Raw genomic sequence first — 19212 nt, 5'->3', positions numbered from 1 at the left:
GATTTCCTCAAGTTCCATGGCTTGATTTTGCCAGCTGCAGCCATTGGGACACTGGCAGAGATATGAGCTTGGGCTGTAGTCTGCCATCCTGAACACAGACACTGGTAATGACAGAAAACCGAAAGGGATAAGGTCACCACCGCGCTGTGAAAGAAGGCTGGAAACACGTCTGGAAGGAATTAAGTCATCAAAGTACCACCCTCCACATCCACGGACCCAGCCCTGCTCGCTCCCTTGGGACGAGGGGGGCACGCCAGCCCCTGACTTGGTGGGCGGGACAATCACTGGGCCAATAATGAGAGAGAGGCCTCCGGGTATTCTTATCCAACAGCCAACTTTTTCTGGCCTTCGGGGCGGAGACGCGCAGAGGGAGTCAGCGCTGAGCGCCATGTTTGGTTCTGGCGCGAGGGCGGGCCCGCGCGCTGCCCTCACACAGGATGGCCGCTGGCAGCGGTCACGTGGGGGGAGCGAGGGGATGAAGCGCATGCGCAGCGCCGGGGCGCGGGGAGAGGGAGCCGGGACGGGAGGGCGGCGGGAAGCCCCGCCTCGGTAGCATGAGGCTCCGCCCGGTGCCGCGAACCCCCGCCCGGTGCAGCGAAACCCCGCCCCGTGCCGCGAAACCCCGCCCCGTGCCGCGAAACCCCGCCCCCGCGGCTCGAAGCACCGCCTTTGTGGCGGGAAACCGCGCCCCGGTGATGATAGGCCCCGCCCCCCGCGGCTCGCGGCCGTGCCGCTGCGACCGGGGGGCGTGGCCTCAGCTTCCTCCCGGCCGGGGCCGGGGCCGGACTGGTCCGAGCCGTCGAGCCCCGCCCGCCGGGTGTCCCCGGGCGCCCCCGCCGCCCGCACCATGTCCGACGCTCCCGGCGTCCCCAAGGACGTCTGCAGCCTCTTGGCAGGTGAGGGTAGGAGGGAGGGCTTCCTTCGCTGGGGGCGGGCGGAGGGGAGGTCGAGGGGGGCGGGCCAGTGGGGGTGTGACGGGCCGGGGGAGCCGGGGTGTGCGGGGGCAGCAGCCCCTGGAGCCGCGGCCCCGGCGGAGCGCTCCTCGGCGGGCGCTGAGCGATCGCTTCCACTGCATGGATTCTGGGGTTCTGTTCTTCCCATCCCCCCAGTTCCTCCTCCCCGGCTACTTCCTCCCCCCGTGCCCATCCGTGGGGAGCCGCAGCGCTCCGGCTCGCTTCCCTGCAGGGAGGAAGGAGCGGGCCGGCCCCCCCCTCCCGGGTGGGCGCCCGCAGGCCCTGTCCGCGCCCGGGAGCGGACACCTCCTCCCTGCCGGGCGCGGACGGGGGCTGCGGGAGCCCAGCCGGGGTGAGGTGTTCGGGGGCTCCCCCGGACACGCGTGCGGGGTGTGTGACCGCGGGGTGACCGCCGAGCCATCCGGGGGAAGTCTCTTCCCTCGGGGTGTGCCGGCAGGGCCGGCTGCCCGCATCAGCTGAAAAAAAGTAATGAACTTCCCCGCTGAACAGCTGAGGAGCGGACGAAAGGGTTACTGAATTGCTGGCGTATTGTCATATCAGTCACACACCTCCGACCGTGACTGTCCACACTCTCAGGATGCGTTGGAGCGTAGGCATGGGATGATTTCTCACTGTGAAAGGTTATAGTGTTAGTACAGAATTTCGAATACGGCTGGTTATCTTTTACCTTCAAGAACTCGCATTTAATTTTTTTTGTTGTTTTTGTTAATTAAAATAAATTGTATGCTTAAAGGTTGGCTTTTCTGGTATCGTTATCGAAAAGTTTGCTATCCTGAAACCATTTTAATGTCAGTGGGACTCTTTCTTTTGAGAACTTCTGTTTCTGCCACAGGAACTTGTGTAGCTCTGACTTTGCCATTCAAATTACCCATGCTTTTTGAAATCTTCCTTCTGAGGCCAAGCACTCAATTACATGGCTGGGCAACCGCTAGAGTTTAGTGCAGCTCATCACCTCCACAGGCTATTCTTTTTTTTAACACTTTGACTGGAAGAGCTAATGCTTGAAATATATTGTTCTCACCACATCTCATCTTCTGCCAACTGCCTTAAGTGTTTTTTAACTGCAGTTTCTAACTGTTACTAGCATATCATACTATCTGTAGTTAAAATTTGTGTGGCCAAAAAGGCCACCAGAAAAAAAAAAAAAAAAGGAAGGCTTCTCATGATTTCATATGGTGGAATGGATTCTTATTCATTTAGAAAAAATAAATATTACCTTCAGAGAGCCTTTCCAAATCTTGGTATTTTCTGTGGCGATACTGAATTCTGGAACTCATGGTCAGATGAGGAGCCTGTATGTTTGTTTTGGTGCTAGTTTCACTGAGTGAAGCTCATCTTGAAATTCTTCAATGTTTTAAGGGGTTTAAGAATTTTTTTTTGAGGGGAAAGATGTGATGCAGATGGGATCATTTGAGACTGTGATTTCTTTCTCAGTCATGGTACCTCATTTACACAACTTGTCCTTCCTTCTCCCCATCTTTATCCAGTCTGCCATGGAAGAGAGACACAAAAGTTTGTATTTTGAAGTGAAACTGAGAACACCTACTTTTTCTCAAGAGGGTTATGTATATGTACTTTTAGAGGGTTATGTATATGTATATATGATCAGCAGCCTAAGTTATATACAGGTATCTAATCTTTGTACAGTGTGTACAGCTTCAGCTTCTCTGGAAAAAAACAAGATGGTTTCTTTTGTGCTGTCTGTAGAACTGAAGTTAAGAAGACAATGCAATGATTTACCAATGATCTTTAAAAATTTGTTTTGTTATTACTAGTAGTAACTAATAGTTTGCAGCTTTTAGTTGTTACTTTCAGTATGGTTATACAATGTTAAATAACTTGCTTATTTTTGAAAAATAAAATATGGCATTACTTTTTACAGTTTGTGTTAAGCCCTCTTTTTAAAGGTTATCAGTCAAGTGCATGAAAGTTAGAAATGAGAGTAATCCAGGCTGTATGAGCAATTCTTCCACTGGTATGTGTAGGATCTGACAATCTTTTATGTAGGCTTCTGCTTTTTTTTTTTCTCAAACTATTCCTGTAGTGAAGATGTATGGTAATGGAGGAGGGAAGGGAGCTCTGTAATATCTTTACTATTCATTAAGAAACTGTTACACAATACAAAGACCACAGTGAGTACATAGTTATTAATTTCTGCATGCTCTTCTTGGAGGGTGCTTCTTAATGTATTATTTTAATGGCTCACAGTTATTGATCCAGTACCTCTTTGAGATGAGGGAGTATTATTTTCCCACTGGTAAAATTAGTGTAATAAACAAGATGTGATTGGGGTCGCAAAAAATAATCAATGGTGGAACAGAATTAGAATTCAAATTCACCTGCCTCCATGCTGTGCTGGTTTCTCCAGAAAATAATATGAGTTGGATGTCTATATTCAGTGGCCATTACAAGTGCCAGGTACTTCAAAACAGGTTCAGTTGAGAATGTGCAGCTAATGGCTAGCGACAAGCACCGTATTTTACCCTGATGTTACATAGCAGAGAGGCCCTCACAGGTGCAAAATCTCATAAATACTGTGCTCTTCTGCTGCTCCTCCTTTTCTTGGCCTTTTTGCCTATGATTTCCAACTTCTTCAACAAGTGGAGGAACAATCGTGGATTTTCTTATCCCTGCTTACCCTTGATTGATGGTTGGAGTATGTCCACCCACTATGCTGAATAAGTAGGAGTCCTACTGGAAAACATGCTAAGTGCTCCTGTAGTTAAACATGGTGATAATGGGAATAAACACACCAGGGGATGAATTAAAGTTGCACAGGAAACTTTCTGACTTGTGAGTGCTTTACATTGAACCTAAACAATATTATATCTTTAACACAAAGACAAATTCTGTCACACATGCTGGCAGGGTCATTATAGTTGCGTATCAGTGGCGCTGAAATGTTCCAGGCAGAAGCACAGCTTGAGCTCAGGGCTAACTGCATTAGCTGGAAACAGGAGGAAGCTGTTTCTGTAAAGCTGAAGGGGAAAGGTCAGTGTGGCAATAGGCTCATTGCAGAGGATTATTGGGATTGCACAATCCCATCCTGTCTTCTCTGACTTGTTCAAGTGGTGGGAGGGAGACACTGGAGACAGAAACAGGGTCCTCTGGTCATGAGTTGAACTCCTGGTAGGAGGAGCAAGTAAGTTTGTTGCTCCCTTATCTCCTTGTTTGCACCTCATAGGTGTGTGGTAGTGTATGTAACTTCTTAATTCCCCTCCCATGTCCCTGCACTTCCAAATGATGCTTGAGACCGTGGAATTTAGTGAAGAAAGCCCAGCTCTGCCTTTTCTTCTTTTGAAAAGGCATCCTCTGTTGTGTTTATATGATATTTTTGTGGGCGTTTGGCAAAGTGGAATGTTACTACTTTTTTGTCCCCTCAAATTATTGCTGGTTACAAGTATGTTGAAAGCCTGCTCATTTCTATTTTTCCTTGCTATGTTTTGGCTTCTTCATAGCCGAGAAGGAGTTTGGAGGCTGCTTCTTCCCCAAAGGCGTATTATTTCTTCTGTAATGTAAGCCAGACTGGTTGCTTCAGTCATCTTGATTGGAAAAAACATTCTTGAGTTTTTTTCAGTAATAAAGATTTAGTTGGAGGGAAGACTTCTTTATTTTTTCACGGTTTTTGATGGTGTCATGATCATTAGATATAAATAGATCATGATATCTTTTCCCCTGTTCATGACACCTGTGACTATAGTATGGGTGCTATTGCTTTGTCTTTTGTTCCATTTTCCTTTCACACTTGGCAGTATTTCTTGTTTGAATCTTCTGTATTCATATTTTAAAAGTTACAAATACTTTTGCTGTGAAAATAGGATAAAATTTTCTCTAGTTTATATGGAACCTTATATCCCATCCTAATACCATTTTCCTTGTTCTGTTGAACAAAACCCCAAAACTAAATAAAACCCAATGTTCTTGCCATAGAGATCATTTCTACCCAGGTATTATTCAGTTTGTTTAAATGCTTAGTTACATTGTCCAAATCACCTTTCTCTGTGTGACTCCTCTTATTTTTTTCTTCAAATAATACTGTTTACCTACTTGTTTAGTTGCATCTTGGAAACAGCTTGCAGAAAAGGGCAAGGCAAGAAAACTACAAGACACTGGATCCAGTGCATGAGTTGACTACCTTTTATTTTTGGACTATGCTGGTTATATTTACCCCTGATCCCCAAAATACGAACTGTCCATCTTCATCTTCCATGTCAGCTGTTCCTGGACTTGCTCCTTACATGCCTGTCGTAGAAAAAGCCTTCTAGGTACAGTGTAGCTCTTCTTTATTGGTTGGTTCAAATTTAAAAACATGCTGGTTTTTAAAACTTTACTCTTTTTTTAAAGTATCATTTCCATGTTTCCAAGGCTTTAACAAATGCCAGTTCTTGGTGAAGAATCCATCTGTACAAGATAAACCAGGGTGATTATTGTAGACATCTTTTAAGTAGACGTGTATTTACAGCTTTGGTAGTATGTATATATTTCAATAGTAATGGAATAAGATTAGAAACAGTGAGGTGAAAAAAATGCACAGAGGGATTCCTGGTAAGAAATAACCTCCAGTGATTTGAAACATAGTTCAATTGTCTCTGCCATAAATTTGGGAATAAGTGTCATATATGGGTGATAAAAATGGCATAGGCTATTTTTTATATACTCATTATTCACTTAGTTTGTCTTTTTCAATTAACATGGAGTCTATCTTTTTCATCTGACTGGGTTTACGTTTCTTTCATAATCATATGTCAACAAACCACAATAGACACAGCATAATGTGGCATACAGTGTAAATCTTTAGGTTAATCCTTAACATTTTTTATTATCGTTCATTTGGAATCACTTTGTAACTTGATTATGATTTGTACTGGTGTGGTTTTTTTTTCATTATATGCTTAATATGTTACAGCTTCATCTTTTCTCACCTCTTTAATGTAGAGAGAGGATACACAACTACTCAACCAATGAGATTAGAGATAGATATGTAGCTATATATATATAGTCCTTGATTATAATTTCTTTTTTAATGTTTTAAAAGAGATGCCTTATCTATTTACTTCATTTGAGGAGTCTTAGCAGTTTGTGTATACTTCTGCTTTTAAAATCACTAATAAAACTGTTGAGTGTCAACATTTTTCATGATACTTACTTTGTATATGTCAACATAGCAACTTAACCTTGCTTCTGGGGATTTAAGGTACAGCAGTTTTTAAAGGCAGTCCTTTCCAGGGCTTTGCACTAAAAGGAATGCTTACCTTCTTGTTAGGCTGGATAAATGTAGTATTTTTAGACATCTTGAAGTTCAGTCACTTTTATTTTACATCATGTGTTCTGTTTCTGATTAAGTGTATATATATTTAAAAGGCAATTTAGCAAACTCTGGAGAGAGACTTTAAAATATAGTTGTGAAGGCAGGGGGAGAGCAAAAGCAAAATCCTCCAGTATTTCTTTATTTAAGAGAACAGGCAGTGACAAATATTGCTTGATAGTTTGTCTTCAGACTTGTTCCCTATTAATGAATCACATGAAAACTTTGAAATCAACTTAATTAATTGCTTTCTAATGCCAGCCCGTGTAAAGCTGAAAGATACATGGCAGTCTGTTTAATATTCGTCACCTTTAGACAGTGTGTGTAATAAATGTGCCTAGCTTGCAGCTAGCTATCTCCCAAAATTCTCTGGCCTGCTGTCCCAAATCTTCTGGCTGGCAGCCGCCTGCTGGCTCTCTCAGTCCTTGAGGTGGAGGAGAGAGATGGGAAAAGGCTGGTGGCTGGAGCAATTGTTCTGCTGCCCTGCCGCTGCCTTCTTGTGCGAGTGGTAGCCCATCTGCCCGGCTGTCCCATGCAAGTGTCCCTCGTCATACGATGGGTGCGTGCCCAGCCTCCCAACGCGCCTGCATTCTCCTTGGGCCGTGGAGGCAGAGCTGTTCGCGGGCCCTGCCGTGGGTGTGGAAACACTCCTACCTCATTGCCACTTCCTGATTATCCTCTTGTCATTTGAATGGTGTCAACTCATCAGTTGATGTGTCCATGATGGAGTGATTAACTTCTTGATAATGTGATTGGATAACATTTTGGTTGTCTGCTGGAGGAGGGGAGAAAGAATGACCCAGCACATAGTCTTTGAGTGGCTCTGTGGGAATCTGCTTGGCCCGCCCTGAGACAAAATAGAGGTAGTGCTGTCCTAAGTATGTTTGTTTATTAAGTGTGACTTACATTTACAGTATTAAACCCTGTAAACAACAAATGTGCTATGATTTGTTATGCTTAAGCACTCTTTAACACAGCACTTGCTTTGGGCTAGAAATTTACAATGTTCTTGAAAAATTCCATCTGTGTGGTTTCAGCCTTCATTAAAGAAAATAACTCCAAAGATTTTAAAACAATGAAAATCTTGCAGTGTTGTCTGTTTATAATCATTGAAGTAAAGAGAACCATAAACTGTTTTAACAATGAAATGCAAAATAAATCTTAACTTTTCTCATTGTGAAAGGACTGTAGATGAAAATGAAATAAAAATGGCTTTTAGCTTTTGACTGTTCTGTGAACTGGCACTTAAGTTTTGAGCTGTATGAGCTGGTTGAAGTGGACAGAGCTAGACTGTGGTGTGACTTCCCTTTTCCGTCAGTTTGTAACCTGTATTGGCAGAGCAATTTGTGAGTGAATTGTATCAATTGGACCTTTCAGTTTGGTGGCTTTCGTTCATTCCTGCAGGCAAACAATTTCTCTGGGGTATGGTGCAAACAAATTTAGCACCATGGGCTTTAAGAAACTGAGCAACAAGTATGGGTAATTAAGCTATCAAGCAGTCTAACATACAAGCTTAAGAAAAGAGGTATTAAATAGGTTTCCACGGTGTATTTTTCTTAGTTTTGTTTTTGTTTATTTGGTTTAGGGTTTTTTTTCCCCTTTTTTTTCCTTTTTTTTTAAATTTTATTTTTTTTCTATTTTCATGTTTTTAGTGGGAACAGCTAAGTGTCTGCAATGTGTGATACTAAACAGCTGCTCAGTTTGTTAGGAACAATTTATGGAAATATGTAATTTGTTTTGGTTTTTTTTTTTTTTTTGCTGTGGGGTAACAGATTAGTTAAAGTGCTATGGAGTTTCTCTTTTATTCCTTTTTCAATTCCTTGATGGATCGGCTGCTGCTGAAGCATGAAACACGTCTACACTCAAGTGCTTGTGACTAGTAGTTTCGTTTTCTGAGTAGCATTAAACTAATACAGGAGAGAACAAGTTGTGGATCATCCTGGAGAGGGGAGAGCAAGTAAGTGACTAGAACAGTGGTGAGAAATGGGTAAATTTTGCTGCTTCTCTTTGAAGTTTACTGTATGAAACTTGGATCTGTTGTACTGAAGTCCCAAGTTCTGTTCTAATTCCTAGGTAAATCACTTCGTGGAAGGTCAGAGAAATTACAGGAACATTTTCTTATGTTAAGGCAGTCAGTATTCCTCCACAGTGTGGAAGTACAGGTAGTGACGACATGATCATAACTTGGATGACTTGCTGACTTCTTGTCCAGAGAAGCTTAGGCTGTTACTCATCTTGTGCATCTGGTGCACCCTGGATGGATTTACAGCAGTAGATTAGAAAAAGATATATAACATACTGTGTAATTGTGAGTAGATAAGAAAAATCTATGATAAAAATGTAATTTTCAAGTAAACTGCTTCTTTAGCATCATGCGTATATCAGGTCTGTCTTCATATGTTGGGGTTGTGATGAATCAAGCTATATGGTGTCTCTGGACATATGGAAGTAATAGTGTTCCATGTTGAGAACAGTGCACCCTGATTGTGGATACGCCTAAGCTTGGAGAACTTGTTTCACATATTTATGTGAGAGGGAAGCCATCCCAGGGAAGTCTTCTGTAACTACTGCTGTTTAGAAATGACAAACTTGTATATGCTCTTTCTGCCTCTCTCCTCCAACTCTACTTATACTGAGAGTAAATGCAGCATCTACTCTGCCCTGTCCTTCCATGGTTGAAAATTCTCTATTATTTCTGTTTTTGAAGTCCAAGGTTTTCTGGAAAAGAACACAATCTGTCAGCAATATAGTTAGTCCTCAAATTTTTGTATCTACAGTGTATTTTAAGCCTTGTTTATAATAACCAGCTTGGTTTCCAGTCCCCACATACTCCTTGATTGTGTTATTTCAACATTTGTTTTTGAATAAAGCTTTGATAGTCAGTCAAAATCTGGGATGGCAGAATTCTCACCTGGGCTGAGCTTTTCCAAGAAGTAAGGAAACCCACTGAGTTTAAATGAAGACTCCTGAAGCCAAGATTTGTGATTAATTAGTGTCCAAAGGTTATTGTGCAAGTATTGCTCCTGATTTACAAACATGGCTAATTCCACTAAATTTTTGCATATTGGTGCCTAGGTAGAACTTTGAAGCTGCTATCTAATTTTTAAAATAAATATGTAAAAGTATGGAGAAATATTTATTTTATCAGGCTGTCCCTTTCCAAGTGAAAGCTTATTTTGTACTGGAAAATCCTGTTAGGTTTTACTGAGAGAAAAGCTGTTGATGATTTTGATTTTTGCTCTGAATAGTAAAAGTATCAGTTTTTTTAATCTTAGTTTTGTAGTTGGTCAATGTCATTGAATTTTGTGGGTTCTCATCTGCCAGCTTGATTGGCAATTCCAAACATTGGAATTTACGAAGATGTGTAGTTTTTCTAAGGGTTTGGACAAAATCTTTGTAGGCATGCTTGGTGTACAGTAAAGGGGCTGTTGGGGGCATGTCTGGAGGATTCATTAATACATGTTAAGTGCCTTTCCTTCTGTCCTTTCAAAGAAGGAATGCCATAGAACTGAGTGGTCTCCCCCATTCAGGATTGCTTTGGAAAATGTAAAGGGGAAGATTCTCTGTCTTATGGGGAGGGGGATCAATATAATTCTTCAGAAATCTAAAATACTGTAAAAAATGAATGTTTTTGCCACACTCTGTGAGGATAATAATCTAAACATCTAAAAAATAATCTAGTAAATTATTTGTAAAGAACAACATCTTTGTAATAGCTATGCTAATGTTCTCAAAGAGTAACTTTTGACTTGTTTTCTTGCAGCCTGTAATACAAATTGTGATATGTTTCTGTTTTATAAAGAAAAAAGCAGACAATTAAGTTTTTCATTTAGGAAATCTGCAGTAAATATTCATGTAAACTTTTGCATGAAGACAGTTGAGTACTTAATTGGCTGTTATTTATGTTTCTGTATTAAAATGGAATTTGATTGGAAAAGTTAGAGGATTAAAATAGTACTAACCATATGCATTTGCATCTATACAGAGTGAGCCAAGGTATATATACATGTGTGTGTCTGTGTATGGAGGTGGGCAGGCACTGTGAGAAGGTGTTTTGTTACCTACAAATGCTTTCTCATATTCAATGAGCAATTGTTACCCATACAGGTGAGACATTTATGTTAACAAGCAGGATTTTTTGGTTGTATTTCTACTTTTCTGCTTTTGGGATAATTGTATACTGATTGGTAACTATAAGAAACTTTTAGAGTGGCTTTTTACCATTGTTTAGTTAACCAAGAAAACATGCTGCTGGGGGAGTTACACTCCCACAAATGCTCAGACACTACATTCTTTTTATCCTATGGAATGGATATTTGCTATATCAAAATAACTGTGGTACCTTTTATGGAATGCTTTGTTTCTACATGATTGTATAAAAGTATTATAAGGATTAAAACTTACAGTGCAGGCTGGAGCCTTAGTTTGTGGTTCTACAAGTGCAGGTGTGCTTAATTTCAACTACACTGTTGAGCTTGACTCCTTTGATATGGTTATTGTGCCTGCCTAATTGTTTTCAGGATTGCTTTAGATATGAATCTTTAGTCAGTCAGTGATTTCAGAGGCAATGTGAGAACACTTGAGAATACTGTAACCAGTAAGTGAGCTGTATTAGTATCTGGGTAAGTGTTACTGCTGAAATAATAAATTACACAACCATCTTTGGAACTTGAACTTCTGAAATAACATGGCAGTAATATATGCATAAAGGCTATTTCCATGTTTTAGCTTTGTCTTTTACTTTAGGTGATGGAAAGTAATTGTTATAGGACTGCAATTTATTAGGACTTGCGTAGCATAATTAAGTGTGCAAGAATCAAATGTCACCATAGGATTTGCTGTGCTAAGCATGAGTAGATAGAGAACAAATGTATCCCATTTAGAATCTAAAATGTCTGTTAACTATGCTGTGAGTAGGGCTGAAAATGATTTTCTTGTTTTTTTCACTGTAGTATCAGGATAAACTCATTGCAGCAATATTTTTTTTTTGAGGTGTGTTCATTTTTCTTCTTTATTTAGATGTTGAAACATTTGTTTCCCAAACACTAAAAGGAGAAAATCTATCCAAGAAAGCAAAAGAAAGAAGGGAAGTTCTTCTTAAGAAGATAAAGGATGTTAAGGCAAGGTAAGTGAACTTCATGGCTTTAATGTGTTACAAAGTCACTTACTGATAACTTAAAGTTTTTTGCAATCTTTTAATAAACATTAAGCATATTAACAATTAAAAAAATCTGCCTAGGTCCTGATTTTTTAAAAAATGGGTTCAAGTCTTTCCTTCTCAAAACTGCTACAATTTAGTAAGAAATGGGTTCAGAATGATTTGTCCCATTTGAATTGCTTAATATTCTGAAACCTGATTGCAAGCTAGTTGGGTAGAGCTTGCCTTCACCTCTCATTTGGTGAGATTCATTAAAATATGAGAAATATAATGTATTGAGGATATGAATGAGCTCCCTATCACCATACTCAGCTGGTGTAAGACAGCATAATTCAATGCTGACTTTGCTTTATTACCTATTCTGTTGTTTAGCTCTGTAATAGAAAACTGAAACATAACTGAAGCTATTTATAGATCATAAGTTTGTTTAAGCAACGTGCTATGACAGGCAAAACAGAGGGCTGTGAGTGTTTTTGTTTTAATATCAAGGATGATTTGAGAGAGTTCTATGGTGTGTTAATTTCAGTCAGCAATTCAGCTAAAGAGATTTAGCTATAGTTTCATTTGCACTACAAAATTTTCTTTGAAAAAGCTCTTTACTTAGAACTCCTATCAACTAGGATATAGCCGAGTACTTGCTGTTCTTTTCAAATTGTTGTTTTCAAAGTGTTTTTCTAGTGGTCGCTCCTGTGTGGTATCTCCTAAGCATTCCATTCATGGCATGCTTCTGCCCCTGTGGCACTTGTTTGCAATTTCAAGGACAGCACAATCATCTGGCGAGGGCGTCACTAACTGGAGGGAGACACGAGATGTGACCCAAAGTCTTATAATTTGAAGGTTCCTTTCATTTGGGCTGTAAATGCTTAGGGAACTAGCTCTCCCCCATCCTCTCTTTTAAGAAAGTAGGATTTTATTTTTTTGTTGTTCCTGTGCTTTCCATTCTGGGTAATTGAGTCAACTGTGACTGTACAGATGACTTGCAGATACAGTGCTACTGGCTTTTTTCTTGACTGAATGATGCTTTTTTTGGCTGATGGAGTATCAAAGGGAGGGAACCTGTGGTTATGAGCATATCGACACTGAATCTTTTGCTATTCACTTGGGTGACCCCATGGTTTCACATCTTATTTTAATTTCTAATTCCTTCCTCATTTCCTGTAATATTATTCACTGTTAACAGTGTTTTGTTTTTCATGCAGGCTACAAAATACATGAACATAGTAGTCATCTTTGATTTTAACATCCCACATGTTGGGCTGTATGTATTACTACCACTTGCTACACTGGATTTCTTAGATCTGGCCTTTTATCTGTTTGCATTTCTCAGTTTCTTATCTCTAGACCATTCCCTTCTTTTCTGCTCGTTTCTTGACAGCATCTCCTTATTGACTACCCTGATACCCTTACTACTGTTCATTGTTCATAAGGATGATTTTGGCAGCTGCATTTTATTCGCCAGTTAGTTCATAGTCCATGAATGCTTCCTGAATACCATTCTACATAACTATGTCCTGATTATTTGTCTGTATCATCAAATTCCATCCTGTAATTATTTTTGTTTCTGAAATACAAAGATTTAGCTCTGAAGAAAAGGTATATAGGTATATAAAAGTATGTTTTCCCTCTGGGATGATAAATTTTTTTGGGTTTTTCTAGGTATTACATAAGATGAGATCTCCTTATCTGAAAAGGAATTTTTATTTAGGCATGAGTTAACTTCTATATTTTTGGTTAATTATTAATACATTTTCATTTGGATTTCTGCAAATTTACTGCAGCTATACCCACTATTTTTGATTTTTTTTTCCTTTCCCTATTGAACTACTGGTTTATTTTAAAATATGCTTAATGGTTTTACTTGTGCACAAAACTTCCTGAAATATGTTAACATTTAGAAGGTTTACTAAAATTAAAGATGCTTTTGTGCATGTTTATGCCTTAAGATACCTGAGTAGATGTATGTTACTAGAAAAGGCTGCTCAGTCTGGATTTGGTTTTGTTCAAGTCTTCCTTGAAGTGTCTGGGGATTCTCTCAGCTGCAAGGGCAAAAGGAAAACTGAGTAAATCCTTTAAGCCAAAGATAAAGACTTCAGAATTTTCAAGGAAAACTTGCAGCAGTGTTTCAACCACAAAACTTGTTGAAAACTGGTTGTTGTTCTGTGACATGTCCTCGTGCCGCGGGTTTGCAAGTGTGCGTTGCTTTATGATGTTTCTTCTTCTTTTTCTGCAGTTATCCTCAAGAATTCCCGGAGAAAGGTGAGTCTCGTGCCCGTCTCCCGCGCCGTTCCCGCCGCGGTTTTCCCACTGCCGCGGCCGCCCGAGGCCGAGGGGGTTGGCGCCCCCTGCTGCGGCACGCGGGCAACAGCGGCGCCAGGGCCCGGGGCGCGCGCACCCGCCGGGGCCCGCTGCCGTGAGGGAGCGCATCACAGAGCGCTCGCTGATGGAAGGGTTAGTCTGGAAATGTAGTTCAGGGTTTAATATATAATGGAGCTTGTTATGGAGCGTGGTTATTATAAATTTAGTATAAATGGAGCTTTATTAGCAAGAGTGCAGCCTTGTGAAAGACCATGCGATGTGGGTTTGGTTTTTTTCAGAGGAAGTGTATGCAAAGTAGCCTGCTTGGGAGATAAAATTTTAACACGGATTCCTTATTTCAGCCTTTTTTCTTAACGTTGCAAAAGTCTTCAATTCCATAGTGATGTTTCTTTAACCTTTTAATAGGATCATCTCGTGGCAATATGATATTGGCTTTCGATCCACACTGAATGAATGTTTTCATAGTGCAGCGGGAGCTCAGACCTTTAGCTGGAGAGGAGATGATTTAGTGTGCGAGTAATGAAAACTGAAGTGTGGGTTATCTATTGTCTTCCAGTGGAGTTTAAACAAAGCTGCAGAGTTCAGTTTAGAGAAGACTGAGGGGTTGCTACAGTGTTCTGTTCTGTAACTAAACCTGGAAGGGCTCTTATTTCCATGATGCTAATTCTTGAGGTCATGACCTATAGCCTGTGGATGCTGGTATGAGGGTCACAGTGCGAGGTCAAAAAAGCCTATGCAAAGCTTCACTTTTTGCAGTGGTTGAAGAACTGTCTGTTTCTGGACAAGGAAGTTCAAATGTGTAGGCTACAGCATGCCTCCTGAGAAAGTGAAAATATGTAAGTCATATTAGGCAAGTAATGTTATAACAAGGCTCAACAAGTTCATACATTTCTTCTGCCTGTTTAAATCAAGTTGTGCAGCCATAACAGTTCAACTGAAAGGGACAGTGCAACTTGAAACTTCCCAAAGATTCAAGACTGCCAAGATTTTGTAAACTCCAACTATGTGATTGTTTAAAAACAGTATTATAATAATTTGCTGGTTTTTTATGTTGTACCTCAGCACTGTTACAGAAGATAAAATGTAGTTGTCCTCTTCTCCTCACTGTCCAACAGAACTGAGTGTGGGAAAGTAAATGTTACTTTATTAAAGGAAATTACTAGCATGATATTAGGTGATATCATGATATTGTTTCATTGCAAATGTATCTGACTTTGGGAGAGCATGTTTTTTAAGATTTAATAACTTCCTGAAGTGCTGACTCTGTAGTAAGCATGAGAGTTGCCCACAAAAAGCGAGTTTGCATTTACTACTTTGTGTAATTTGAAGGTCAAGAAAATTCTAGTCTATTTACTTTCTTCATTGGTAATTTGATTCAGAATTTCTTTTCCAATTCAACAAATTATTAACAAAAATGAAATTTCATTATCTCTAGCAAAATGGATGATTTGATTTATATAGTCTGTAATTGTTACTGCTTAACTTGCTCTGATTTCTGTGAAAATTATATTCAGTCTTCTTTCTATTAGAGTACATTTGATTCTTAAGAAGGATATATTGCCTTTTTAAAAATTCTCTTGATATATCTCTGGTTCAGGTCGTAGAACTATGTATAAATGCTGAGGCTTGCGAACACTGACACCTTAGTTTTCAGTATTTTTCAATAAAATGAAAGTTATACCATTGTTTTCTGCAAGCAAGGATACATTTCTCCAAATTACTGTGCATTTGCTGCATGCAGGAATATTAAAAAATTGTGAGAAATAGGAGCCTGCACTTACTTGCAAAATATTTGAGGGAATGGGATTCAGTGGTATGAGTTGTTGGTATAATTTCCAGAGTTCAAGAAGTGTGTGCTAAACTTTATTTGGTTGTGTCATTCTTACTTTAGGACTGTACAAATTAGGCGTGACTTTTGCAGGTGTAGAACAAAAGACTCACATAGAGATAAGCAGTCAGATTCTTGGCCAGCTCCTAGTGTAACAAAGCAGCGGCAGCAGCTGAGGGAGTCAACTTTTTTGCCCATTTTCATACCTCTGTGCACACCTAGACATTTGAAAAATGGAAAATTTGGAAAGTATTGAAAACTCAGAAGGCAGGGATGGTCAGTTCCACGCCCTCCAGAGAAAGAAGTAGTAGCTCAACATATAAGGTGAAAAAAGGATAATATCTTTTAGGAAAAAAAAGGAGGGGTGAGAGCAGAAATGTGGAAACTACGCTGAAACAAACTAGGAAGAATAAAAACTACTGTGCACATTTAAACTCCATATTTACTGTTCTTGGTTCTGTGGTAGCAGTTACTTCATTTTTAAAATGTAAATAAAATAATCTCTGTTGTAGCTGAAAGGGAAGGTGAAGAATGGTTCATGCTGTCATGGTATGTTATCGTGGTATAGTAGTTATACTACATCAGCTGTTTTCAAGAATCTTGTAAGTTGTGACCTGTCATACTTCAGAGGCCTCCAGAAGTATTTTTGGAGGCTGGAAGAAGTGGACTGACACTTTCAAAATTCGTATGTTCCTGTAGGACATAATGATACTTGACTCTGATCTCTCAAACAGTGGTTCTTTCAGCCTGTGAGTTGTTCCACAAGTATGTGTGGAGCACATACTTTCATCCACTGCCTTCCATCACTGAATGTTCTTGAAGTTCCACTGACTTTGCACGTAGTGACTAGCTGGTATGATTAAGCTATTTGTAAACTCTTGTTTCATGGACTTTGGCCAATAGCATACAGAATCCTACCTTCCATAAGGATAAAACAAGGACGTTTGAAAGAATAATAATAAAAAATAATTAAAGAGCATGCATACAAATAGAACCAGGCTCCTTAAAACTATAATCACCCATGTGCATCTCTCTCAGAAAGTGCATAAATACTTCTTTGCAACCAGATTGATGAATTTGAGGAATTTCTTGAATCCTCCTAGAAAGAAGCCTTCTGATGTTGTCTGTCAGGTCAGTAAATATGCTGACAAAAGCATCTTTTGTATCTATATAGGTTGAAAAAAAAAGAAGATTTTTAGGAGAAGTGGGTATACATGCAAGTGAAAGGCACAAAAATAATTGTATGGGAAAATATTTAATTCACGTGTGAGACGTGTTACCTGATTTAACACTAACTTTTACAGTTAAGTGTGTTGTTGATTTATGGGTAAGGAAAGTCCATGTTGTTCATATGACCAAAAATGTACAGTTATATTTATAGCCAATCCACTGATCTTTCAGCCAATTTTATTTTTTTAAGTTATTAGACATTTATTGTATCTATTTTATTCTTAAATTGAAGAACTGTGTAGAAATATCTTTCTCTTAGACACTGCTGCCTTTTTTTCTTTTAATTTGAAATATTTGACTCTTGATCTAAGCAGTTTAAGCAAAACTGCAAAGCTGTAGTCACACTCAGCAACCTGTTCTATATCTTAGAATTGGGAAGAAACTTGAAAATGAAGGTAATTTGCATAAAAAATGGATTCATTTTTTGTAAGACTAATATTCCACTAAGGGTATAAAAGTCTGAACTTTGTCAAAGATTCTGACTTAATACAGTTTTTGGCATTTCTCTGTTTTGAGATTAATTGAATCAATACTGTGACTGCCAAAATGTTTAGTTAAAAGAACCTTGTTTTCAATTTATGCTAAAAATAGTGCTAAAGTTGGCAGAAGCACTCTAAGCTCTAGAAACTGTATTTGTGTTTGAAGTTCACGTGCCATCTGTTCTATGCATTTATTTTAGTAAAATATGTATTTTTAATCACTTTTTGCAAAATATTTTGGCTCAATGTTGAAAGTGAGACACCAAAAGTACTAGCCAAATTGAGTCATACTATGGGAATTTGCAGAACCAGTTCCCCATAAAGCATTCAGTGCACCTCATATCTGATCTGCAGCACTAAATTATGCAGAAAAGTATGACATGACATTTTCTAACTAGCATTTTTCACTCTGATAAAAACTGGTCCATTTTTGGGTTTTTTTTTCACCGTAGCATAATAGAGGGTAAATCTATGTCTCTAGAGCATTGGTGTTATTAACTATGTAATTATTGGGAGCACCTGTAGGAAACCTTTAGATGACTCAGATACTTCTGGCTCTTGGCATAGCAGAGTGTGTCTGGAGCTTGAGACTTCTGCTTCCTGGAAACAGTCAAGCTGTTAGAGTAGCACTATATGCAAAGGGTTTGTATTTTACATTTTTTTCTTTTCTGTTTTAGAAAAGAGGTGATATTTCCTTTTTATTTTTTTTCCCCTCTGTACACTCTTTTTCAGGAAATGGCAGCAAGTTGGAGTCTCTTTGGACTTGAGAAAGGGAGTCAGTGTCTTGTGGTCACCAGAGCCACATGTGCATGCGAGTTCTGTATTTTAACACACTTGAACTTTTTAGTCAAGAGCATAAATACATCGTTAGTATTTGACCGTAAATGGGAAAGATATGGCTTAGTTGTTACCCGGTTCTTTGAGGATCATCATGACGTATTCCTGGAGACACCATCAAATGCATTAAAAGTGTGCTAAATATCACTCTATCCCAGAAGTCTGGGAGGTTTCACTGTGGGCAGGTCACTGTGTTGTCCCTTTCATGTACATGCAGCTGTTATCTATGAAGTGTCCATGCCAAGTGAAATTTCAACTAACACGAGATAGACCCACCAGTGCAGCACAAAATGGTCTTGTCGTGATATGCATCCTAAGAATGAGAGGCAACTCAAAGTAAAAGTTGCAGTTGCTTTGCTTGCTTGAAATGTGTTTGCTTGCAAACTTAATAATTATTTCAGTATTGTTTAAGAAGTAGCTGCTAAAGAGTTTCTACTTGACCTTTACGAAACAAGCCATTAAAAATCATCATGTTAATAGGGGACCCTAGAAGGCCCTTCAGGAATGAGAGTGTAGGAGCAGACTGCATGTCAAAGCATGCATTGAAAAATTGGTTGTCAGAAGAATCCAGTCTTGCAGGGTGACTGGTGGATTGGGTCAATAGCATCTTAAAAATATAAGATGCCCCTTTCAAGGGGCTAAAGTATACCCCTGCCAGCTTGAAAGCAGCTTTGCCTACTAGTTCTTATGAAAAACGTGTAGTGAGAATCTTGCTTGATCTGCTTGATAGCTTTATCCAGTCCTGTTTTGGTGGGTTCTTACTGTGGCACAGATTGGACAGAAGGAACTGATTTCAACGTGCTCTGACTTGGGACCTTCTGAAATGGCAAGAAGCAGGGTGATGTGACCTACATGTCTTTTTATTTTCGTGAGTTGTTTTATTTCTCTTATACTTGAGCAGTTTTAATGCATCATTCTGTCTAGACATTTTTAGAAATAAATTGAAAGTGTTTAGTTATCTGAGGATGTGAGCTAGCAAGTCTCTTTCAGAGGCATTGGCTGAAACATCTTGCTTGCTCTTTTTTTAGAGTAAGTGATGTAAGCAGTATCTTTAATGCTTAGGAATTCATTATTATAATCTCACT

General features: G+C 39.6%; 1 protein-coding gene across 1 annotated transcript in view; it reads left to right on the top strand.

Annotated features, from left to right (window-relative positions):
- Positions 1–779: 779 nt before the first annotated feature.
- The window catches only part of SKAP2 (src kinase associated phosphoprotein 2), a 119852-nt gene continuing 101419 nt past the window's right edge, over positions 780–19212 (top strand). The window contains exons 1-3 of the mRNA XM_082285594.1: positions 780–896; positions 11299–11404; positions 13668–13693. Of these exons, the coding sequence (XP_082141720.1) occupies positions 848–896; positions 11299–11404; positions 13668–13693 (181 nt within the window). The 5' untranslated portion in view covers positions 780–847. The remainder of the gene's footprint in view (positions 897–11298; positions 11405–13667; positions 13694–19212) is intronic.

The sequence above is a fragment of the Coloeus monedula genome (assembly GCF_965178545.1).
Source record: "Coloeus monedula genome assembly, chromosome: 1".
NCBI classification, from domain to species: Eukaryota; Metazoa; Chordata; class Aves; order Passeriformes; family Corvidae; genus Coloeus; species Coloeus monedula.
The sequence above is the reverse complement of the archived record's forward strand: the minus strand, read 5'-3'. Positions and strand labels throughout refer to the sequence as shown.